We start from the raw sequence: 17336 nt of genomic DNA, 5'->3' as shown, positions 1-17336 counted from the left end.
TTATTACTTTTTCTTTTTATTGATCCATATAGATTGATGCGCTATCAATTGCCTCAATTGCTTGTTCAGGGTCAATAGTAGTAGTTGTTGGTTTATCAGTGGTAGTTTGAGTTTCAGATGTTGTTGGATTTGGTAATACTTGTTGTTTCTTTGATTCTTTTTCAAGTTTCCATTTCTTTTCACATTCCTTTGCTTCATTGTCAAGGTCTGTCCATTCATCAATGATTCTTACGGCATTTTCAAGTTTTGGTGTCTTTGTGAGTGGATTGTTACAGAGATCGATGGTCTTGGCCTTGCCCTTTGAGGATTGAGAGCACCAAGTCTCACACCACAACCATTCTTGTGGTAGACTGTGAATACGTAGGTTGTGTTGGAGATAGTTTGGAAGATCTTGATCGAGATTGGCAAGACTGTTTGGATCACGACTCAATTGGTCATAGGTCATACGCAATTGATCACCGGCATAGATACGACGGAATCGATTGAGATCGACAACATAGAGAGCAGAGATGTGATATGGCTTGGTACGAAGATGATCACGCCAGTAGCCAGTCTTCCAGAATCTGAATCCTTCAGTGTCAGGATTGCTGTTACAGAATGGAGTGTAGCCATAGGCAGCTCCGTTCAAATCCATGTCCCAGAGTTCACGGAGATCGGCACGGACAACCTGATCAGCGTCGACAAAGATAATCTTGTTGACAGATAGCGGGAAGAGCACGTCGAGGAAGAGGATCTTGTAGGCCCAGATGATACGCTGTCTTTCAGTTTGTGCACGTAACCATGTTGGCCATTGATAGGTTACCAGTTCAACTTCGAATCCATATTGCTTGGCCATGTATGGAACAAATTCGACAAACTCGGGAGACAAGTAGTTTTTGAGGAACCAAAACTTGACAGGCGAGTTGGTGTTTTGCTTGACCGACAACATCATAATCTTGAGGAAACGTTCGTACAAATGTCCACTAGCCACTGAAAAGATGTGGATAGTTTCGTTGGATGCTGGTAGTTTTTTGTTTTCAACACGTGCTGATGGCTTGTTGTTGTTGTTGCCGCCAAACAATGATCCAATGCTAGAGAGGAATCCCTTGTCGTCTTCAGCCTCTTCTTCAGCTACCTTTTGTGGAGCGGTGTTTTTAGGTTGGTCAGTGACGGGTGGGAGGATGGGTGTGTGTTCTTGACCAGCCTTTCTCGACAATTTGAGATAGATTGAGTTTCCACGGTAGCTGTCAGTGGCTACGGTCAAGTAAGAGACTGGGTGTACCTGGTCAGTGTCAGAGGCCTTGGAGTCACTGTTGAGTAGGTTCATGATGTTTTTACCTCTACCGAGTAGTGCGAGCTTCCAATAACCTGGGTTGGCCTTTAGCTGGAAGTAGCCGTTACCCATGACCAAGGTGTCTTGGTGTTGTAGTGTACCGAGAGAGTCAATGACAAGCTCGAGACCGGCTGGTGGAGACACGCCGATTCTGCTCTCATAGGCAAATCCTTGCAGCAACAGATACTCGAGTTGGAAGAGTGCGTTGAGGGTAGGTTCCTTGACACCGAGGTCTTTGAGACGGATATTATCGAGATCGTGCTTGGCAACGAGTGGTTTGACGATCCAGGTGGAGGGGGTGTCCATTGCAAGTGCCAACACACGGTTGTCGGGCAGGTTAGAGCTGACACCAGAGGCATAGTGCTTGGACAGCTTGCCGGCATCATCAAAGTTGAGGTGTAACTGAGACACGTACGTGTAGAATGACTTGAGTGGTAACTCACCGAGTTGTTGGAGTGGGTTGAGGAAGACATCGACGGCAATACCATAGTGGCTTGCGACAGAGTTGACAATCGATACCATCTTTTGGGCAGTCTTGCAGAGTGGATCAACGACCATGGTGAAACGGAGTAATGGGGTAATGTTGGCATTGGCCTTTGGTTCGTATCTAAATGAAGGGGTGACAGTTGTGGGTACTTGCTTTCTGACAACATCAGTGTTGGACGATTGCATTCCAAACACTGATACCAAAGTCATAATCAAGTTACTCTTGTCGCGTGGTTTGGTGAGTTCAACACCACGAACCTTTGGATTTTCGGGCAAGATGTCTTTTACACTACGTGCCTTTCCAATCTCAAACTTTTCCAACATGAAAAAGTCATTAAAGATATCTTCTTCATTGTGAGAAACTGTAATTAATCTTCCGTTGGTGAGGATGTAGCTGTTGAATTGGCAGGCAAGACCCAACACTGATTTGGAAAAGACTGAAATATTTTCAATCTTTGTTTCATCCAATGACTTTGAGTCACCGGTTACTCCTGACAATATACTAGTTGCCTCTTCTACGGTATTGGCAAATGTTAATTGTCGACCGAGCTTGCTCTTGGTGTTGGCATTGACAAAGGCGACACGAACATCCTTGGGTGATCCCTTTTGGAGACGGTCCATGGCATTTTTGGCGAGTTGGACGGTTGTATCGTGGTCAAAGTCACCAACAATCATGTGCGAGATGAGCTTGACTTCGTCTTCAGCTCCGGTGGCACTGATCCAGTGTAATTGTTCAGCCAAGAGGTCTTGACCAAGCTTTTCAATCTTTTTGTTGCTGTTTGGTGGCGACAGCGAACGGAACTCGACTGGGTTAATGTCACTTGGTACGACAAGTGGGTTCAACGACTCCAAGAGAGATTCGTGGGTGGCATGATAGTCCATCATGATCGAGTAGTAGTCTTGGTCGAGATCAGTGATGATTCCCTCGAGATAGAGCTTACGTACTTGACGGAGCTCCTCAAAGCAGATGTGATTGATGCTTTCGGCAATTGATTTCTTGGCGTCCAACAACAAACCGTTCATAAAGATCTGTGGGAACACCGAGATGGCCTTTTGTTGGATAAAGTCGTTGGCTTCTTTGAGAAGGTCATTGTAGGTGGTTGCTTCGACGATGGTCTGGAGACGACCGACGTTGTTGCCCATTTGACTGACGACAGTGTTGAATGCCGAGCTGACCAACTGCATGGTGACTTGGTCCATACCATAGGAACGCTTGTAATAGTTGAGGGCATTGACAAAGAATGTTGCTGCCTTTATACCCATCTTGCTACGGAATGTCAGGAAAATCTTGGCAATCTTTTCACTGGTCAAATTATCACGTAGACGATCGCTATTGCTTGTCTTGAACACAATAGCAATCTGACATGGAATATTATTGTTGGCAAGGTTTTGTGCATAGGCAATGGTTTGGAATGCATCAGCATTATCCAAATCAACTACAAATACCAAAGTAAATAAATTCTTTTTCTTGAAAATTGATGAATAACTAATTGCTTCATTTTTTAACTAAAACAAAAAAGTAATAGAAATATGTAAGTCATAATCATTAGAATATTTTAACCAATATAAATTTCTTACATCGGATAATGATTTTTCCCATTTTGAAAAAGCTGGATCAGTTTCAAGATTATTTAAAGTAATTAAAACATCTTTGTTTTCTGGCAACATGTTGAATCTAACAAGATTTGGAGCCATAAAGGTTGATGCAATCTTTGAAATTAAATTTGATTCAATACCAATCTTTTTAACATTCATCATGGATTTTAATTCATTTAATATTGTTTCAGATAATCTATAGAAGAAAGAAAAAAAGTTAGAGATATATACAAACAGAGAGGTTGAATAATATTATTATCTTTTTTTTTTTTCTCTATCTTACCCAAGTGGATTTAAATCAAATTCTTCGGTGATATCAATGACACGATCATTTAGATAAAGTTGATTTTCACCTTCGGTAAAGATCTTTTGATAGTTGGCAATTGATTGCTTCAATGTCGAGTTTACTGAAATACGAGAGAGTGAAGAGGCATAGGATGGGAAAGCTTGGGAAATGTAGACAAGAGATTGCATTGGATTAGACGAGGTAACAATCTTTTGAGCGGTTTGTAAACCAAGGTTTTGAATCTCCCACATCTTTAGTTCGGCTTGTTGTTGATGAGCCAAAAGGTAACTTCTAAATGTAGTCAATTTCTTGGTCAAGTCTGGATGACGCTTTTGAAGAACATGGAAATTGAATCCACCAACATCTTCATTTGGAATTGATGCTGCTGTATTTGAATCTCCTCCTTCTATAAAAAATAAATAGAAAATTAATTAAATTAATATGGATTATTATTTGTATTTCTTTTTTCATTCTTTTTTGTTTACTGACCATTTTGAATAACAGCATCATTCATAACTTTATATTCAAGACTTTTAATAGAAAGGCTATAACCGTATCCTTGAAGTCTGACATGATCAGTGGATGCTGGTACGTAGAAACGAACGACATAGATGATCTTTTTCTCTTGATACAATTTGATAAGGTATTTATGAACGGCCGAGAAATCCTTGGATGTAATATCGGCATAGTAAATGACAACTCGTTTGTCTTTTTCCTCTTCTTGCATCATTGTAATATGATCAAATGAATGAGTAAGAGTCGATGGATAAATGGTATCATATGAATATACTTCATTTTCTTTTGATCTAAACAAACAAACAAACGAAAAGAGTCAGTTTAGAAAGGATAAGCTATTACTTTTTACTCTACTTACTTGTCATATTCAATAGTTGTAATTGATTCCTTGTCTTTGATATTAAGAGTAATATCATTCAATTGGATGAATTCATTTTGTTTGTTATTGTATTTACTGTTGGTTTCATAGAGTTGACGATAGGTTTGAACACGTGGAGAATAGGTTCTAATTGACAAGTCGGCAATCAAAAACTCTAATAGATAGGCAGAATCATCTCCAAGGATCTCCTTTGATGTATCAATGATGATATCGTACACCTCTTTATCGGTCATTTGTGTAGAGTCTTTGTTTGCCTTTACACATGCATCATTAAATGATTGAATGAATTTCCAATACAATGATTCATCTACTTTTTCTCTATAAAATTGACTACATAAAGTAAACGTTTAAAACAAACTTTATTATTAGTAAACATATAAGTGATATTCTCTCTCTCTCTTTTGTTAATTAACATTAACATACCTTGCTTCCAAGTAAAGAGGAGTACTATTCCAATTTGAATCCAAAGCTACATAGGTACTCTTCTTTTGATGTTCATCTTCGGCAGATGCAAGTTGTGTAGCTGCTAGCAGAGTAACAAATACTACCAATACAATATACATAAATGATGTCAAGCGTGAAAAAGAAGTAGAAGACCTACTTACTGGCCTACTTCCCTTATTACTTTTCATCATCTCTTAAGATATATATAAATAGGGTTATTAAAATGATTAAAACTATGATGGCATCTTGTGACTTCACTCCATCGTTCCTTTACTTTTTTTCTGTCGAAGTTCCAATTTTTACCAACGATGACAATGCAAAAGGGGTAATTACAAGTTGTTTTAAAGTTTACCTACACATATTTTGTGATATCATATTATTAGAGGTGTACATAACAAACAATAATGGTGAGTCTATTCAAAGTGATTGTTTATATATTTGCGGCAGCAATAGCTATAAAAACGTTAAATGTACTTCAGACTATAGGTGCTTTGTTGTTTCTAGCACTGCTTGTAACTCTGATCACAGATGTTGTCATACCTAAATACAAAAAGAGAAAATGGGATAGTCATACTATAAAGAAATGTAAGTTAATTGAATAAGAGTAAGAAATAAGAATATCTTGTGTATATTGTATTGACATTTGTTTGTTTTGTAATTTTCAAAGCACAAAGAGATATGAGTAAAGAAAGAATAGTAGAAGTTGATGATAAACAAGTAGACCATGTCAAGTTGGCACACACTAAAATGGTTGATGACGAGAGCGATCGTGTAAACAAGTTGATAGAGTCATACGAAAAACTACAAGGAAAGAGTCAACAAGAAAAGAATAATAGAAAGTACATATATACAGAGGGTAGGACTATTTCTGGAGATGAACATCTTCAAGAGAATATGGAACGTTGGAAAAGTGATCGTGAAATTTTGCGTGAAATGCAAGATATGGAATACGAAGAGTCACTTGCCAAAGACAAGAAATTACAACAACGCAAGCAGGAGATTATCATTGACAAGGAAAAAGAGGTGCAAGAAAGACAAAATAGAATACAATGGTTAAAAGATAACCTTCGTCCAGAGCCAATAGCTGCTGCTGCTGCTGCTGATATGGTAGTTGGTGAGAATGGATCATCCTCTTCCTTTTCCTCTGCATCATCAAATATATCAACTATACAAATTAAACTGCCAAGTGGTGCCACTCTTAAACGTAGATATTTATTGTCAGATACCATACAAGATATCATTGACTTTGTCGACTCTAAAGAGGTGGTACAAAAACCACGATACTATTTGGCAACCAATATTCCCAAACAACAATTTAGAGATACCACTGTCACTATTCAAGACGCTCAACTATATCCTCAAGTTTCTGTCTATGTCATTGAAGAATAGTACTAATGAAATAAACAAAAATAGAATTTGTACATACTTTAATTTTGTCCATCTATCTTTATAATGGAAATAGATTGTTTTTTATTTTTTTCCTAATTATAATATATAAACAGGAATCCAAAAGGATGCTGAATGGTGGTTGGACAATAGTGAGTAGATGAATAGTTGGATGGATGGATAGTTGGTGGATGGTGGATGGATGGTGGATAGAGGATGGATGAACAGAAAATGGTGGATAGAGGATGGTGGATGGATGGATAGAGGATTGTTGGATAGTGGATGGTTGGATTAATGGATGATGAATGGATGGCGGATGAATGGTGAAAGGATGATGGTGGATAGATGGATGGATGATGGATGGTGGATGGTGGATGGATAGATGGATGGATGGTTGGATATATGGTGGATAGATGGATGGATGGATGGATGGATGAATGGATAAAGGATGATGGATGGATGGTTGATAGATGGATGGATGGATGGATGATGGATAGATGGATGGCGAATGGATGATGGATAGATGGATGGTGGATGGATAGATGGATGGATGATGGATAGATGAATGGATGGTGGATAGATGGATGAATGGACAGAGGATGATGGATGGATGGATGGATGGATGGATGGATGGATAGTGGATGGTGGAAAGATGGATGGATAGATGGATAGATGGATAGATGTATGAATGGATGATGGATAGATGGATGGATGAATGGTGGATAGATGGATAGTGGATGGATAGAGGACCGATAGAGGATGGTGGAAAGAGATAGAAATATAAGTCTTAGATTTAATTTTATTTTAAAAGATCTTTATAAGTTTATTGATTTCTTTGTATTAAACAATCATTATAATCAAACCCCTCATCTATCATGTACTGTATCAACTATGATGTCAATAAAATAATATTACGATTTTCAAAGTTGGACTTTTGTGATGCTATTTTAATTGACCCATCATTCTTGATTTTCCTTCTTTATGGTGGGAGGACAATGGAATATGGTGATGTTCAATGGTGGCTGAGAATGGCCAAGACGGATGATGGCTGACGATAGTCTACCTAGGATATTGATAGATGGTAGAAGGATGGTCAGAGGACCATCCACCATAATATAATTTCAAGAAAAATAAAATAATAAATGGTCTGATCAAAAAAAGTCAGAGTTGGTGTGGTTGCTTTTTTATTTTATTTTTATTATAAAAGTTTTAATTTTAATAAATTAAAGTTACAAACCCATAAACCATCTTTGGGTGCACATCTTTATAAAGACACATATTGCTACAGTTGTAGTGTCACAAATATTTGTTACAAATAATTATTACAAATTCTGATGATGAATTAATTAATTTTAAATTCGTCAGAATAATAATATTGATTTGGCGGGTAAAAGAATAATCTTATAAATAATAAATAAATAATAAATAAAAAAGGGAGGGAAAAAGAGAGAAAAAAGAGAAAGAAAGAAATAGAAAAATATAGTTTTGGTTGTTCCCATGGTTGTTTAGACCATGGGAACAGTCCAAAAAAAAAAAAAGCCCCCCAATGCGAAGAAAATCGACTTACACGGGGGCGAACCTGGGAAACCACTGGGTAAAAGTAATTGAATATCTTTTTAAAAGGAAACCACTTGGGTAAAAGTAATTGAATATCTTTTTTGGGGTATAAAAGCCTAGGGAAACGTGGAACATGGATGGACGATGGTGGACAACGGACACGGACGACGGCAACGGACAATGTATAAAAAGAAAAGAGTAGGAAGAGAGGGAAACCACTTGGGTAAAAGTAATTGAATATCTTTTTTTTTTAGAAAAGAAGAGGATTGTAATTGGTTGTTGTTGTAATTATTATTATTATTATTATTATAATTATTATTATTATTAGTTATTGTTATTATTATTAGTTAATGTTGTTGGTTGTTGAAATTATTATTAAACGTATTAGTTATTGTTGTATTATTATTATTATGTATTATTATTTATTATTAGTTATTATTATTAAGATGTTGTTATTACCAAAAGAGTTGAAGAGACTAATGATTATTGTACCTATAGAATAAAAAGAAAAAGAGTCAGTAAATTTAATTTTAATTATCAAATTTTGATACGGCGTTAATTATGATGGTCTACGAATGGGGGTGATTGTTGCTTGGAAACTGGTATTCTTGATCACTGGATTTGGGACGGGCGACTGACTAGCGGATTGGTGATGAATGAATGATTGATTGGTGAATGAGGATTGTGGATTGGAGTGATTGGTAAAGATTGTAATGTTGTTATTGTTTGTTGTGATATTATGATTATTAATATTTGTTGTAAATGAAATGTTATAGTTATTTGTTGGTGAACAATGAGGGGGTTGTCTGTCTGTGGAAGAGGAGTAATTGTTGTTGTTATTATTATCATTAATATTTTTTGTTTGTTTCAACATGGTTGAAGCATGAGAATGATTATGATGATGAGTTGTTGTTGGCATAGTTATTATTTTTGTTATTTGTATTTTTTAATTTAATGTTATTAATATTGTTTTTTGTTACTGAATGATTTGGTGATTGATAATGAAACAAAACATAAGACAAAACATTTAAATTAAAAGGAATTGACATTGTGGATGAATTAAAAGATAAATTATTGTTATTATTTGAGGATGGTGGAGTGATTTGTGAATGTGGATTGTGAATTGAATTGTGAGTGTGGATTGTGGTGAGGATTGTATCATGATTGATTGGTGATGATGATTGTTGTTGTTGTATTGTTGTATGGTTATGGTTTGAATGATTGGTTCCGAAACAGTTGAGAGAATCAGAATAATTGTTGGCAACTTTGGTATCTATAAAAATAAAAGAAGAGGAATCAGTAAAATGCTTTAAATTGTCAGAACTTGTTACCGCGTTGTTTTGTAATCTTGAAACGTTGGAGTGTCTTGAAAATGGTCTGGTCTTTGATATTGGACACATTGACATTGTCGTTGTTGTTGGATTGTTTAATGTGAATGTGGATGAGTTGAAAGTGGAAAATGGAGTTGAAACAAAATGATTGGTTAAAGTATTATTGTTATTTGTTGGAGTTGTGATGGTGACATTATTATTGTTTGTTGGATTTGGAGATTGATGAGATTGTGAAAAAATAAAAAAATTATTATTATTATTATTATTATTTGTTGGATTGTTGTTGGGATTATAAAAGTTAAAGTGTAATGAATTATTATTGTTATTATTAATGTTGTTATTGTTGTTGTTATTATTATTGTTATTATTATTATTATTTGTATTATTAAAGTTGTTGTTATTATTATTGTTCTTATTATTTGTATTATTTAATTTAATGTTATTATTGTTGCTATTATTCTTATTATTATTGTTGTTGTCAGGAATGAATGAATGATTTGATTGAAATTGAGTATCACTTGAATTAAAAAGTAAAATGGCTGATTGAGAAATACTATTATTATTGTTATTATTATTATGAATATTAACTGATTGATGTTCAACATTGTAGAACAATGAGATTGTGATTGTGTTGTTGTTGTTGTTCAATTGAAATGACTCCTCCTTCTTCCGCTAAAAGAAAATGGTTGGTTGTTGAATGACTAAAGAGTAATGGTGATGATTGACAATTGGTTGAAACATCACTTGAATTAAATGGAATGTACATGTACAATGAGTGAATAAGTGAGGCTGATCCATTATTATTATTATTATTATTTGAGGAAGGTGGAGTGATTTGTGAATATTGATTGTGAGTTGAATTGTGAATGTGGACTGTGGTGAGGATTGTATCATGATTGAATGGTGATGATGATGATAAATAATGATTATTATTATTTTTGTTATTTTTGTTGTTGTTGTTGTTGTTGGTATTATAAAAGTTAAAAGGAACATTATTATTATTATTATTATTTGTAATTTGAGTATTATTATGATTATTATTAATATTTGTAGTTGGAGAGTTGTTGTTTAATTTAATATTATTGTTGTTGTTGTTATTATTATTATTTGTTGTTGTGTTGTTATTGTTATTGTGATTATTATTTCGTCTTGTGTTATTATTATTTGTGTTATTATAAGATTGTCGAATGATTTGATGATTGTGGATCGATTGATGAGGAGTGTAAGATTGTTGGTTGGTGATGATTGTGGAGAGTGGATTGACTGTATCAATAACATGGTTGAAACCACGCCATGAATTTGTGCTGCTGCTGCTGTTCAACTGAACAGACTCCTCCTCTTCTTCGTCTAAAAGAATGTGGTGTTGGTTGGTGATTGATTTAATTGTGGCAATGATGATTGACAATGAGTGAAAATGACACTTGAATTAAAACATGGAATCGATGATTGATGGACATTGAAGAATGAAATATTATATTTATTAATGGGAATTGATTGGTTGAAATATGAAACTGAGATTGTACTGCTGCTGTTCAATTGAACAGACTCCTCCTCCTCCTGATCTAAATTAATATTGTTGGTGGTTGTTGAATGATTTGGTGATTGACAATGAAACAAAACATCACTAGAGTTTAATGGTAATTGAAAATGAGATTGAGACAAAACATTTAAATTAAAAGGAATTGACATGCATGAATTAAATGATAAATTATTATTATTATTATTATTGTTGTTGTTGGCATGATTGGATTGACTTTGAGATAATAAATCACTTGAATTATAAAATAAAATGGCTGATTGATGGAAAGAAATATTATTATTATCATGGTTGAACAATGAGAATGTTATTGTGTTGTTGTTCAATTGAAATGACTCCTCCTCCTCCTCTTCCGCTAAAAGAATATGGGTTGGTATTGAATGATTTAAGAGTAATGGTGATTGACAATGAGTCGAAACATCACTTGAATTAAATTGAATGTACATGTGTAATGAGTGAATAAGTGTGACTGATTCATTATTATTAATGATAGAAATGTTGAATGGATGCTCAACATTGTTAAACGATGAGATTGATAAAGGATAAACTAAAATTGAATTGTTCATTGATGGAAATGGAACATTCTTCTCCGCTTCTTCTTCCTCCTCCTTTAAAAGAATATGGGTTGGGATTGAATGATTTAATATTAATGGTGATTGTGATTGACATGGGGACAAAATATCACTTGAATTATATTGAATTATTATGTTGTCATAGGACATGGATGGAAAACTAATTATTGGATTAACATTGTCTAAACAAGAGTTGATTGAAATTGTACTATTGTTGTTGCTGTTCAATTGAACAGTTTTCTCCCTTTCTTCTAAAAGAATGGGGTTGTTGGTTGTTGAATAATTTGAAATTAATGGTAATGGTAATGGTTGTGATTGACATTGAGACACAATAATATCACTTGAATTATTAACAGTGGATAATGGGTAAATAAATGAATAGGAATTATTTATATTTTTTTGAACAGTGGAAATGATTGGAATTGGTTGATAAACATCAACATTGCTAAAACAAGAGGTGTTATTGTAAACATTATTATTGATGGTAATGATTGATTGAAGTTCAACATGGTTGAACGATGAGAATAAAGATGATGATGATGATGATGTGTTGTAAACAACACCATAATCGTTGTTGTTGTCATGAGAAACAACAAACGAGACAAAGATAGACAAAATAAAAAAGATGATGATGATTAAAGAGTGCATAATAGATTTGATAGATTTAAATTTGATTGGTTGTATATTGGTATTAATTGGTTGATTGTTGTTAAAGCTATTTAAGATAGGTAGAAAAATAAAGAGTAATTTAAATGTTAATATAGTATAGAAAGAGAGTATGTGTGTGAGAGAGAGAGAGAGGGGGGGATAGATAGCAGAGAGAGAAAATTAATATTATTTGTATATATCGTACGATTTTTGAAACAAGTTTCATAAAAGAAATAAATTTGAATGATCAGTTTCTATATAGAGTGAGAGTGCAAGGGTTGGGTTGGGCAGCGTAATCCAAAGTCCGTTAGAAAGTATAAATATATTTAAATTTAAATTTAAATATATATGTGTGTGGGGGTACAATATTTTATAAATCTTTTAATAAAACCATTGAGTTTCGAATTTTGTTGTTAATAGGAAAGTGCAACCAAGTCACCCAAGCCAGTCACACATTTGAAAGTACTCTCTCCACATGTCGTTGTGTGATAATAATAATAATAATAATAATAATAACCACACACCAATAATATTGCAGCTGTGATACTCTTGTGCTGTTGATAAATTCTTTATCTGTTGCTTTAGAGCAAACAAACAAACAATACAGTTCGAAGAAAAAACTCAAAGACTTTATCATATTTTTTGTGTTCATCTTCAACAAACTAATTAATTATTATTTATATTATTTATATGTTGTAATTATTATTATGTTAAAGTATATTTATATAAAGTTTGATTGATTGATAGATAGATAGATTAGACTGGTGTAATCAAGATGATATCATCTACAACAACAACAACTTCTGATACGAGTACAACTGCAGATACTACTTGGACTACACAAAATACTAGTACAACAACATCATTGTCGGTAGGAGGGAATATTAAAGCAATCGATAAAGATAGTGTACATCAAATATGTAGTGGACAGGTCATTTTAGATCTGAGTACGGCCGTCAAGGAATTGGTAGAGAATAGTTTGGATGCAAAAGCAACAAAGGTGGAGATAAGACTAAAAGAGTATGGTGAAGATGCTATAGAGGTTATTGACAATGGATCGGGTGTGGAAGCGGCCAACTATGTCGCGCTGACACTCAAATACTATACAAGCAAGTTATCAAAGTTTAGTGATCTCGAAAGCGTCACTAGTTTTGGGTTTCGTGGTGAAGCGCTGTCGTCGTTGTGTGCACTGGCCAACGTTTCGATCACAACACGACACTCGTCTGCAAAGGTCGCACACAAGATTGTCTATGACCAGTCGGGCGTCATCACGTCTCAAACAGAGTGTGCTAGAGAGGTGGGTACCACCGTCACACTCACCAGCCTTTTCAAACGGCTGCCTGTACGTTACCAAGAGTTTAAGAGAAACCTCAAAAAAGAATACGCAAAATTGCAGACCATCCTCCAATCGTATGCAGTCATTAGCACTGGTGTGCGAATATCCTGCTACAACACGGTCAAGAATAGCAGACAATTGGTGTTTTCAACGAGTGGATGCAATGACATTAAAGACAATGTCGTCAGTTTGTTTGGAAAGCAAGCTCAAATGTTGGATCGCATAGATGTGGAAAACGAATTGTTTCACGTCAAGGGACTGGTCAGCAAGGTTGGACAGCTCAATGGAGTGGGCAGTGTAGTGGGTTCACAGACTGCGGCTGGAGGGAACGGTGGTCTCAACGCACAGATGGCGCGTAGTTGTGGCGACAGACAATTCATCTTTATCAATGGTCGTCCAGTCGATTTCCCAGCACTCACTAAAACAGTCAACTCAATGTACCATTCATTCCAAAAAAAGGGTTCCTATCCAGTTTTATTTCTCGATATCAAAATGAATCCCAACACTTACGATGTCAATGTCACACCAGACAAGAGAAAAGTATTTATTCAAAAAGAAGAAATACTCTTAACCCTCATTGGTGATCATCTCAAATCACATTGGGAAAAAGCACAATCAACTTTTGATGTTTCTTCAAGTGGTAATCAACTTTTTAGTCAACTATCAAATAATGATCAAAATATTAATAATAATAATAATAATAGTAATAGTGGTGGGACAATAAGAAAAAGTATTGTAAATAGTCAAAAAATTTCACAACCAAATAATAGTAATAATAATAATAATAATAATAGTAGTAATAATAATAATAATAGAATGGATATGACAGATGATGATAATAATGAACCTTTGGATAATGATATTGTTGGAGATTTTGTCCAACCACAGATATCATCATCATCATCATCATTGTCAAACAGACAAGTAAATACTCCTGTACAGGGTAGTTCAGATGATATATTTAATGATAGTGACGATCCTATCAGTGACGCTACGCCCGTATTTAATTCAAATAACAAGAGACCGGCTCAATCATCTTTGGATGAATTTTTATATGTTCCAAGAGATATGAAAAACTCTACAACATCATCTTCATCCCCTTCAGTACCTCCTTCACCAACTTTATCATCATCATCATCAACATCAAAACAACAAGATAGTCCAAAATCATCAGTACATGTAAATAAGAAACAATCATTGGCAATGCCATCTAAAATTAGCTCTGTAAATAATATTAAATCATCTGTATTGACCGATCAAGACAATCCAGTATTTGCTCAAGCAATAAGTGGAAAAAAACAAGACCAAGAAGAAGATTTCGAAGATGATGAACCAAAATTTGAACAAAGTAAATTTAAATTGACCGATACTCTAAAGGCAACAATGACTGCAACTCGACCCAAAGACCCATTGTTGGATGAAAAAGTTGATGCAAGGGATGGATTTCAACAGAAAAATACAAAAACACATAATCTTACAGTCAAGACTGGATTGGAACAAATTCAAAAACTTTACAAGAATCGAACAACTGTTGCCAACTATGATTATTGTTGTTCTTATGCTCCAAATATTACTGGTTGCTATAATAATGGAACCAAAAAAAGAAAAGCAGAAAAGGAACAACAACCGGCTCCTACACAATCACAAGGATCTGATCCCTCATCATCTCAAAACAAAACATTTCTTTCTAGTGTAGGAGCATTCACTGCAAAATCAAATAGAAACACTCAACAAACAACAATGGACAAGGATGTGGCCGAAAAAGAACTTAGTCTGCACATTAAAAAGGAAGATTTCCTCAGGATGCAAGTCATTGGCCAGTTTAACAATTCCTTTATCATTGCCAGACTCGATACTGATCTTTTTATTGTCGACCAACATGCAGCCGATGAAAAATACAACTATGAAACACTCCAAAAATCACACGAACTCATCTCTCAACCATTGATTCGTCCAACTCATATACAATTGACAGATGAAGATGAAGAGATTCTCATTGACCATTTAGATCTCTTTAAAAAGAATGGTTTTATCTTTGATGTCAATAGAAATGCTCCTCCAACGAAGCGCGTTAAAATTGTTTCTCTTCCTTTTAGTAGAAAATGGACTTTTGGTCCAAATGGTAAGGGAAAAGAAAAAAAAGAAAAATTAAAAATAATATTATATTAACTTTTTTTTATATTTATTTATTTATTTTTTAGATATTTATGAATTAATATTTATGATTAAAGAAAGTTTGCCTGGACAAGTTTGTAGACTTCCTCGAATATCTGCAATGTTTGCATCTAGAGCATGCAAGAAATCAATTGTTGTTGGAATGCCACTTACACATGAACAAATGAGAAAGGTGTTGTCCAATCTCTCGCAACTCGAGAATCCTTGGTGTTGTCCTCATGGTCGACCAACCATGAGACATTTAAATAATCTAACAAAAACAAACCAAATTGTTGAAGATGCTTTTAATTCTAGACTCAAATATAAACAAAAACCACCAAATGACGATAAATAATAAATAATAAATAAATAATATTAAGCAAAGATATTTGTTTAACCCCTCGCCTACTGTTCTTTGGTTATTCTTTTTTTTTTTACTAGTGAATCACTATACCCGCAATAAAAAGATATCTATGAACAGACAATCTGCAGATCTCACGATAAAAAGAGTTGACGAAGTGTTAAGAACCGACATTCAAAAAAGATCTTAACCGAAAGGTGATTCACCATTCGACTCCAAAACCAAAAACAGCGAAACAATAATTTAATTTGCAAAAGAAGAAGGTTCTGGTTCTTATATTCTTTGCATAACCATTGTACGAATAATATATACTATACAACTATACTGTACAAACGAAAAAGATAAATATATCAACAACAATGGTACAATTAGAATCACCGTTTAAAGTTATTGCTTTAGATTTAGATGGAACCATCTTAAATTCAGACAAAAAGGTTAGCGAAAATAGTAAAAGAGTATTTCAACATTTGAACAAGCATTATTCAGATGTTGAAATATTATTAGCAAGTGGAAGAGGTAATAAAAAAGAATCATAAAATATTCAAACTCTTATATTGGTTGCATCTGATTGACCTTTTTCTTTCTTTCTATCTATCTATCTATTTCTTTAGCACCATATCTAGTATCACCAGTAGAAACAGAATTAGAAGTAGATTGTTCACTTATTGGATATAATGGAGGTGTATGCTTATCTAAAAAGGAGGGAGAGGGAAGAACAACAGTGTTTAGCAAACCAATCTCAAAACACGATGCTTTTGATATCTTGAAATATGCAGAGGAAAATAATCATTGCCTGAATGTCTATGGTGATGGAATAGTTTATGCAGTTTCTAAACAAAAACAAAAAGCTGATAATTATGCAACGTATGAATCTCTCTCTCTGTCAAAATATATATATTATCTTTCATTTTTTCTAATATTTTGTTTTTTTTTTTCTATAGTATGACTGGAGCAACATATCAATTTATTGAAAGTTATTATGAATTGGACAAGATGGGAGTAGAGCCAACTAAATGTTTAATTATTCTCGAAACTGATGAAGAATGTGATAAGCTTTTGGAAAAGCTTACTGCCGATAATACATTCCCCAATGTCAGTCTTGTCAAATCAAATTGTAAATCAAAGACTTGCGCACAATATTATGTAGAATTTCTTCAACAAAGCGTCAACAAGGGATCATCTGTATTAGAGTTTGCCAAATTAAAAGGTTACAATCACGATCAAATCGTTGCTTTTGGAGATGCAGAGAATGACATTGAAATGTTAAAATCCGTCGGTCTTGGTATTTGCCTTGCCAACGGAACTGATCCAACCAAAAAAATTAGTTCAAAGGTTTCCATATATTCAAACGATCAAGATGGTGTAGCAAGAGAAATTGTTGAATTATTTAATTTACCAAAAGATTTAATTCAATAAAATAAAAGCGCAACAAAAC

At 34.3% G+C, this 17336-nt stretch overlaps 6 protein-coding genes across 6 annotated transcripts; 3 read left to right on the top strand and 3 right to left on the bottom strand.

The window, feature by feature from the left end:
* Positions 1-16: 16 nt before the first annotated feature.
* Positions 17-5138, bottom strand: ggtA (glycosyltransferase; the record flags this gene model as incomplete). The annotated part of the gene is made up of 6 exons (XM_004351702.1): positions 17-3304; positions 3377-3590; positions 3678-4086; positions 4170-4486; positions 4555-4893; positions 4999-5138. The coding sequence occupies 6 exons, from the start codon at positions 5136-5138 to the stop codon at positions 17-19; spliced, it is 4707 nt and encodes a 1568-aa protein (XP_004351754.1).
* Positions 5139-5697: 559 nt separating this feature from the next.
* DFA_09856 (UBX domain-containing protein) lies at positions 5698-6408 on the top strand (the record flags this gene model as incomplete). Its single annotated transcript, XM_004351701.1, has 1 exon — positions 5698-6408. One exon carries the CDS (start codon positions 5698-5700, stop codon positions 6406-6408), a length of 711 nt encoding a protein of 236 aa, XP_004351753.1.
* Positions 6409-6696: 288 nt separating this feature from the next.
* Positions 6697-8881, bottom strand: DFA_09855 (uncharacterized protein; the record flags this gene model as incomplete). The annotated part of the gene is made up of 5 exons (XM_004351700.1): positions 6697-7191; positions 7732-7805; positions 7973-8017; positions 8422-8454; positions 8536-8881. The coding sequence occupies 5 exons, from the start codon at positions 8879-8881 to the stop codon at positions 6697-6699; spliced, it is 993 nt and encodes a 330-aa protein (XP_004351752.1).
* Positions 8882-8989: 108 nt separating this feature from the next.
* Positions 8990-12050, bottom strand: DFA_09854 (putative protein serine/threonine kinase; the record flags this gene model as incomplete). The annotated part of the gene is made up of 4 exons (XM_004351699.1): positions 8990-9235; positions 9294-9965; positions 10033-10640; positions 10727-12050. 4 exons carry the CDS (start codon positions 12048-12050, stop codon positions 8990-8992), a joined length of 2850 nt encoding a protein of 949 aa, XP_004351751.1.
* Positions 12051-12825: 775 nt separating this feature from the next.
* Positions 12826-15895, top strand: pms1 (MutL DNA mismatch repair protein; the record flags this gene model as incomplete). Its single annotated transcript, XM_004351698.1, has 2 exons — positions 12826-15508; positions 15588-15895. 2 exons carry the CDS (start codon positions 12826-12828, stop codon positions 15893-15895), a joined length of 2991 nt encoding a protein of 996 aa, XP_004351750.1.
* Positions 15896-16260: 365 nt separating this feature from the next.
* DFA_09852 (HAD superfamily hydrolase-like protein) lies at positions 16261-17317 on the top strand (the record flags this gene model as incomplete). Its single annotated transcript, XM_004351697.1, has 3 exons — positions 16261-16417; positions 16513-16765; positions 16843-17317. 3 exons carry the CDS (start codon positions 16261-16263, stop codon positions 17315-17317), a joined length of 885 nt encoding a protein of 294 aa, XP_004351749.1.
* Between the last annotated feature and the right edge of the window lie 19 nt (positions 17318-17336).

Source organism: Cavenderia fasciculata (assembly GCF_000203815.1).
Source record: "Cavenderia fasciculata unplaced genomic scaffold Scf_EU5ZYIE02H8LDV-5, whole genome shotgun sequence".
Classification (NCBI taxonomy): Eukaryota; Evosea; class Eumycetozoa; order Acytosteliales; family Cavenderiaceae; genus Cavenderia; species Cavenderia fasciculata.
This window is presented reverse-complemented; position numbering and strand designations above follow the sequence as displayed.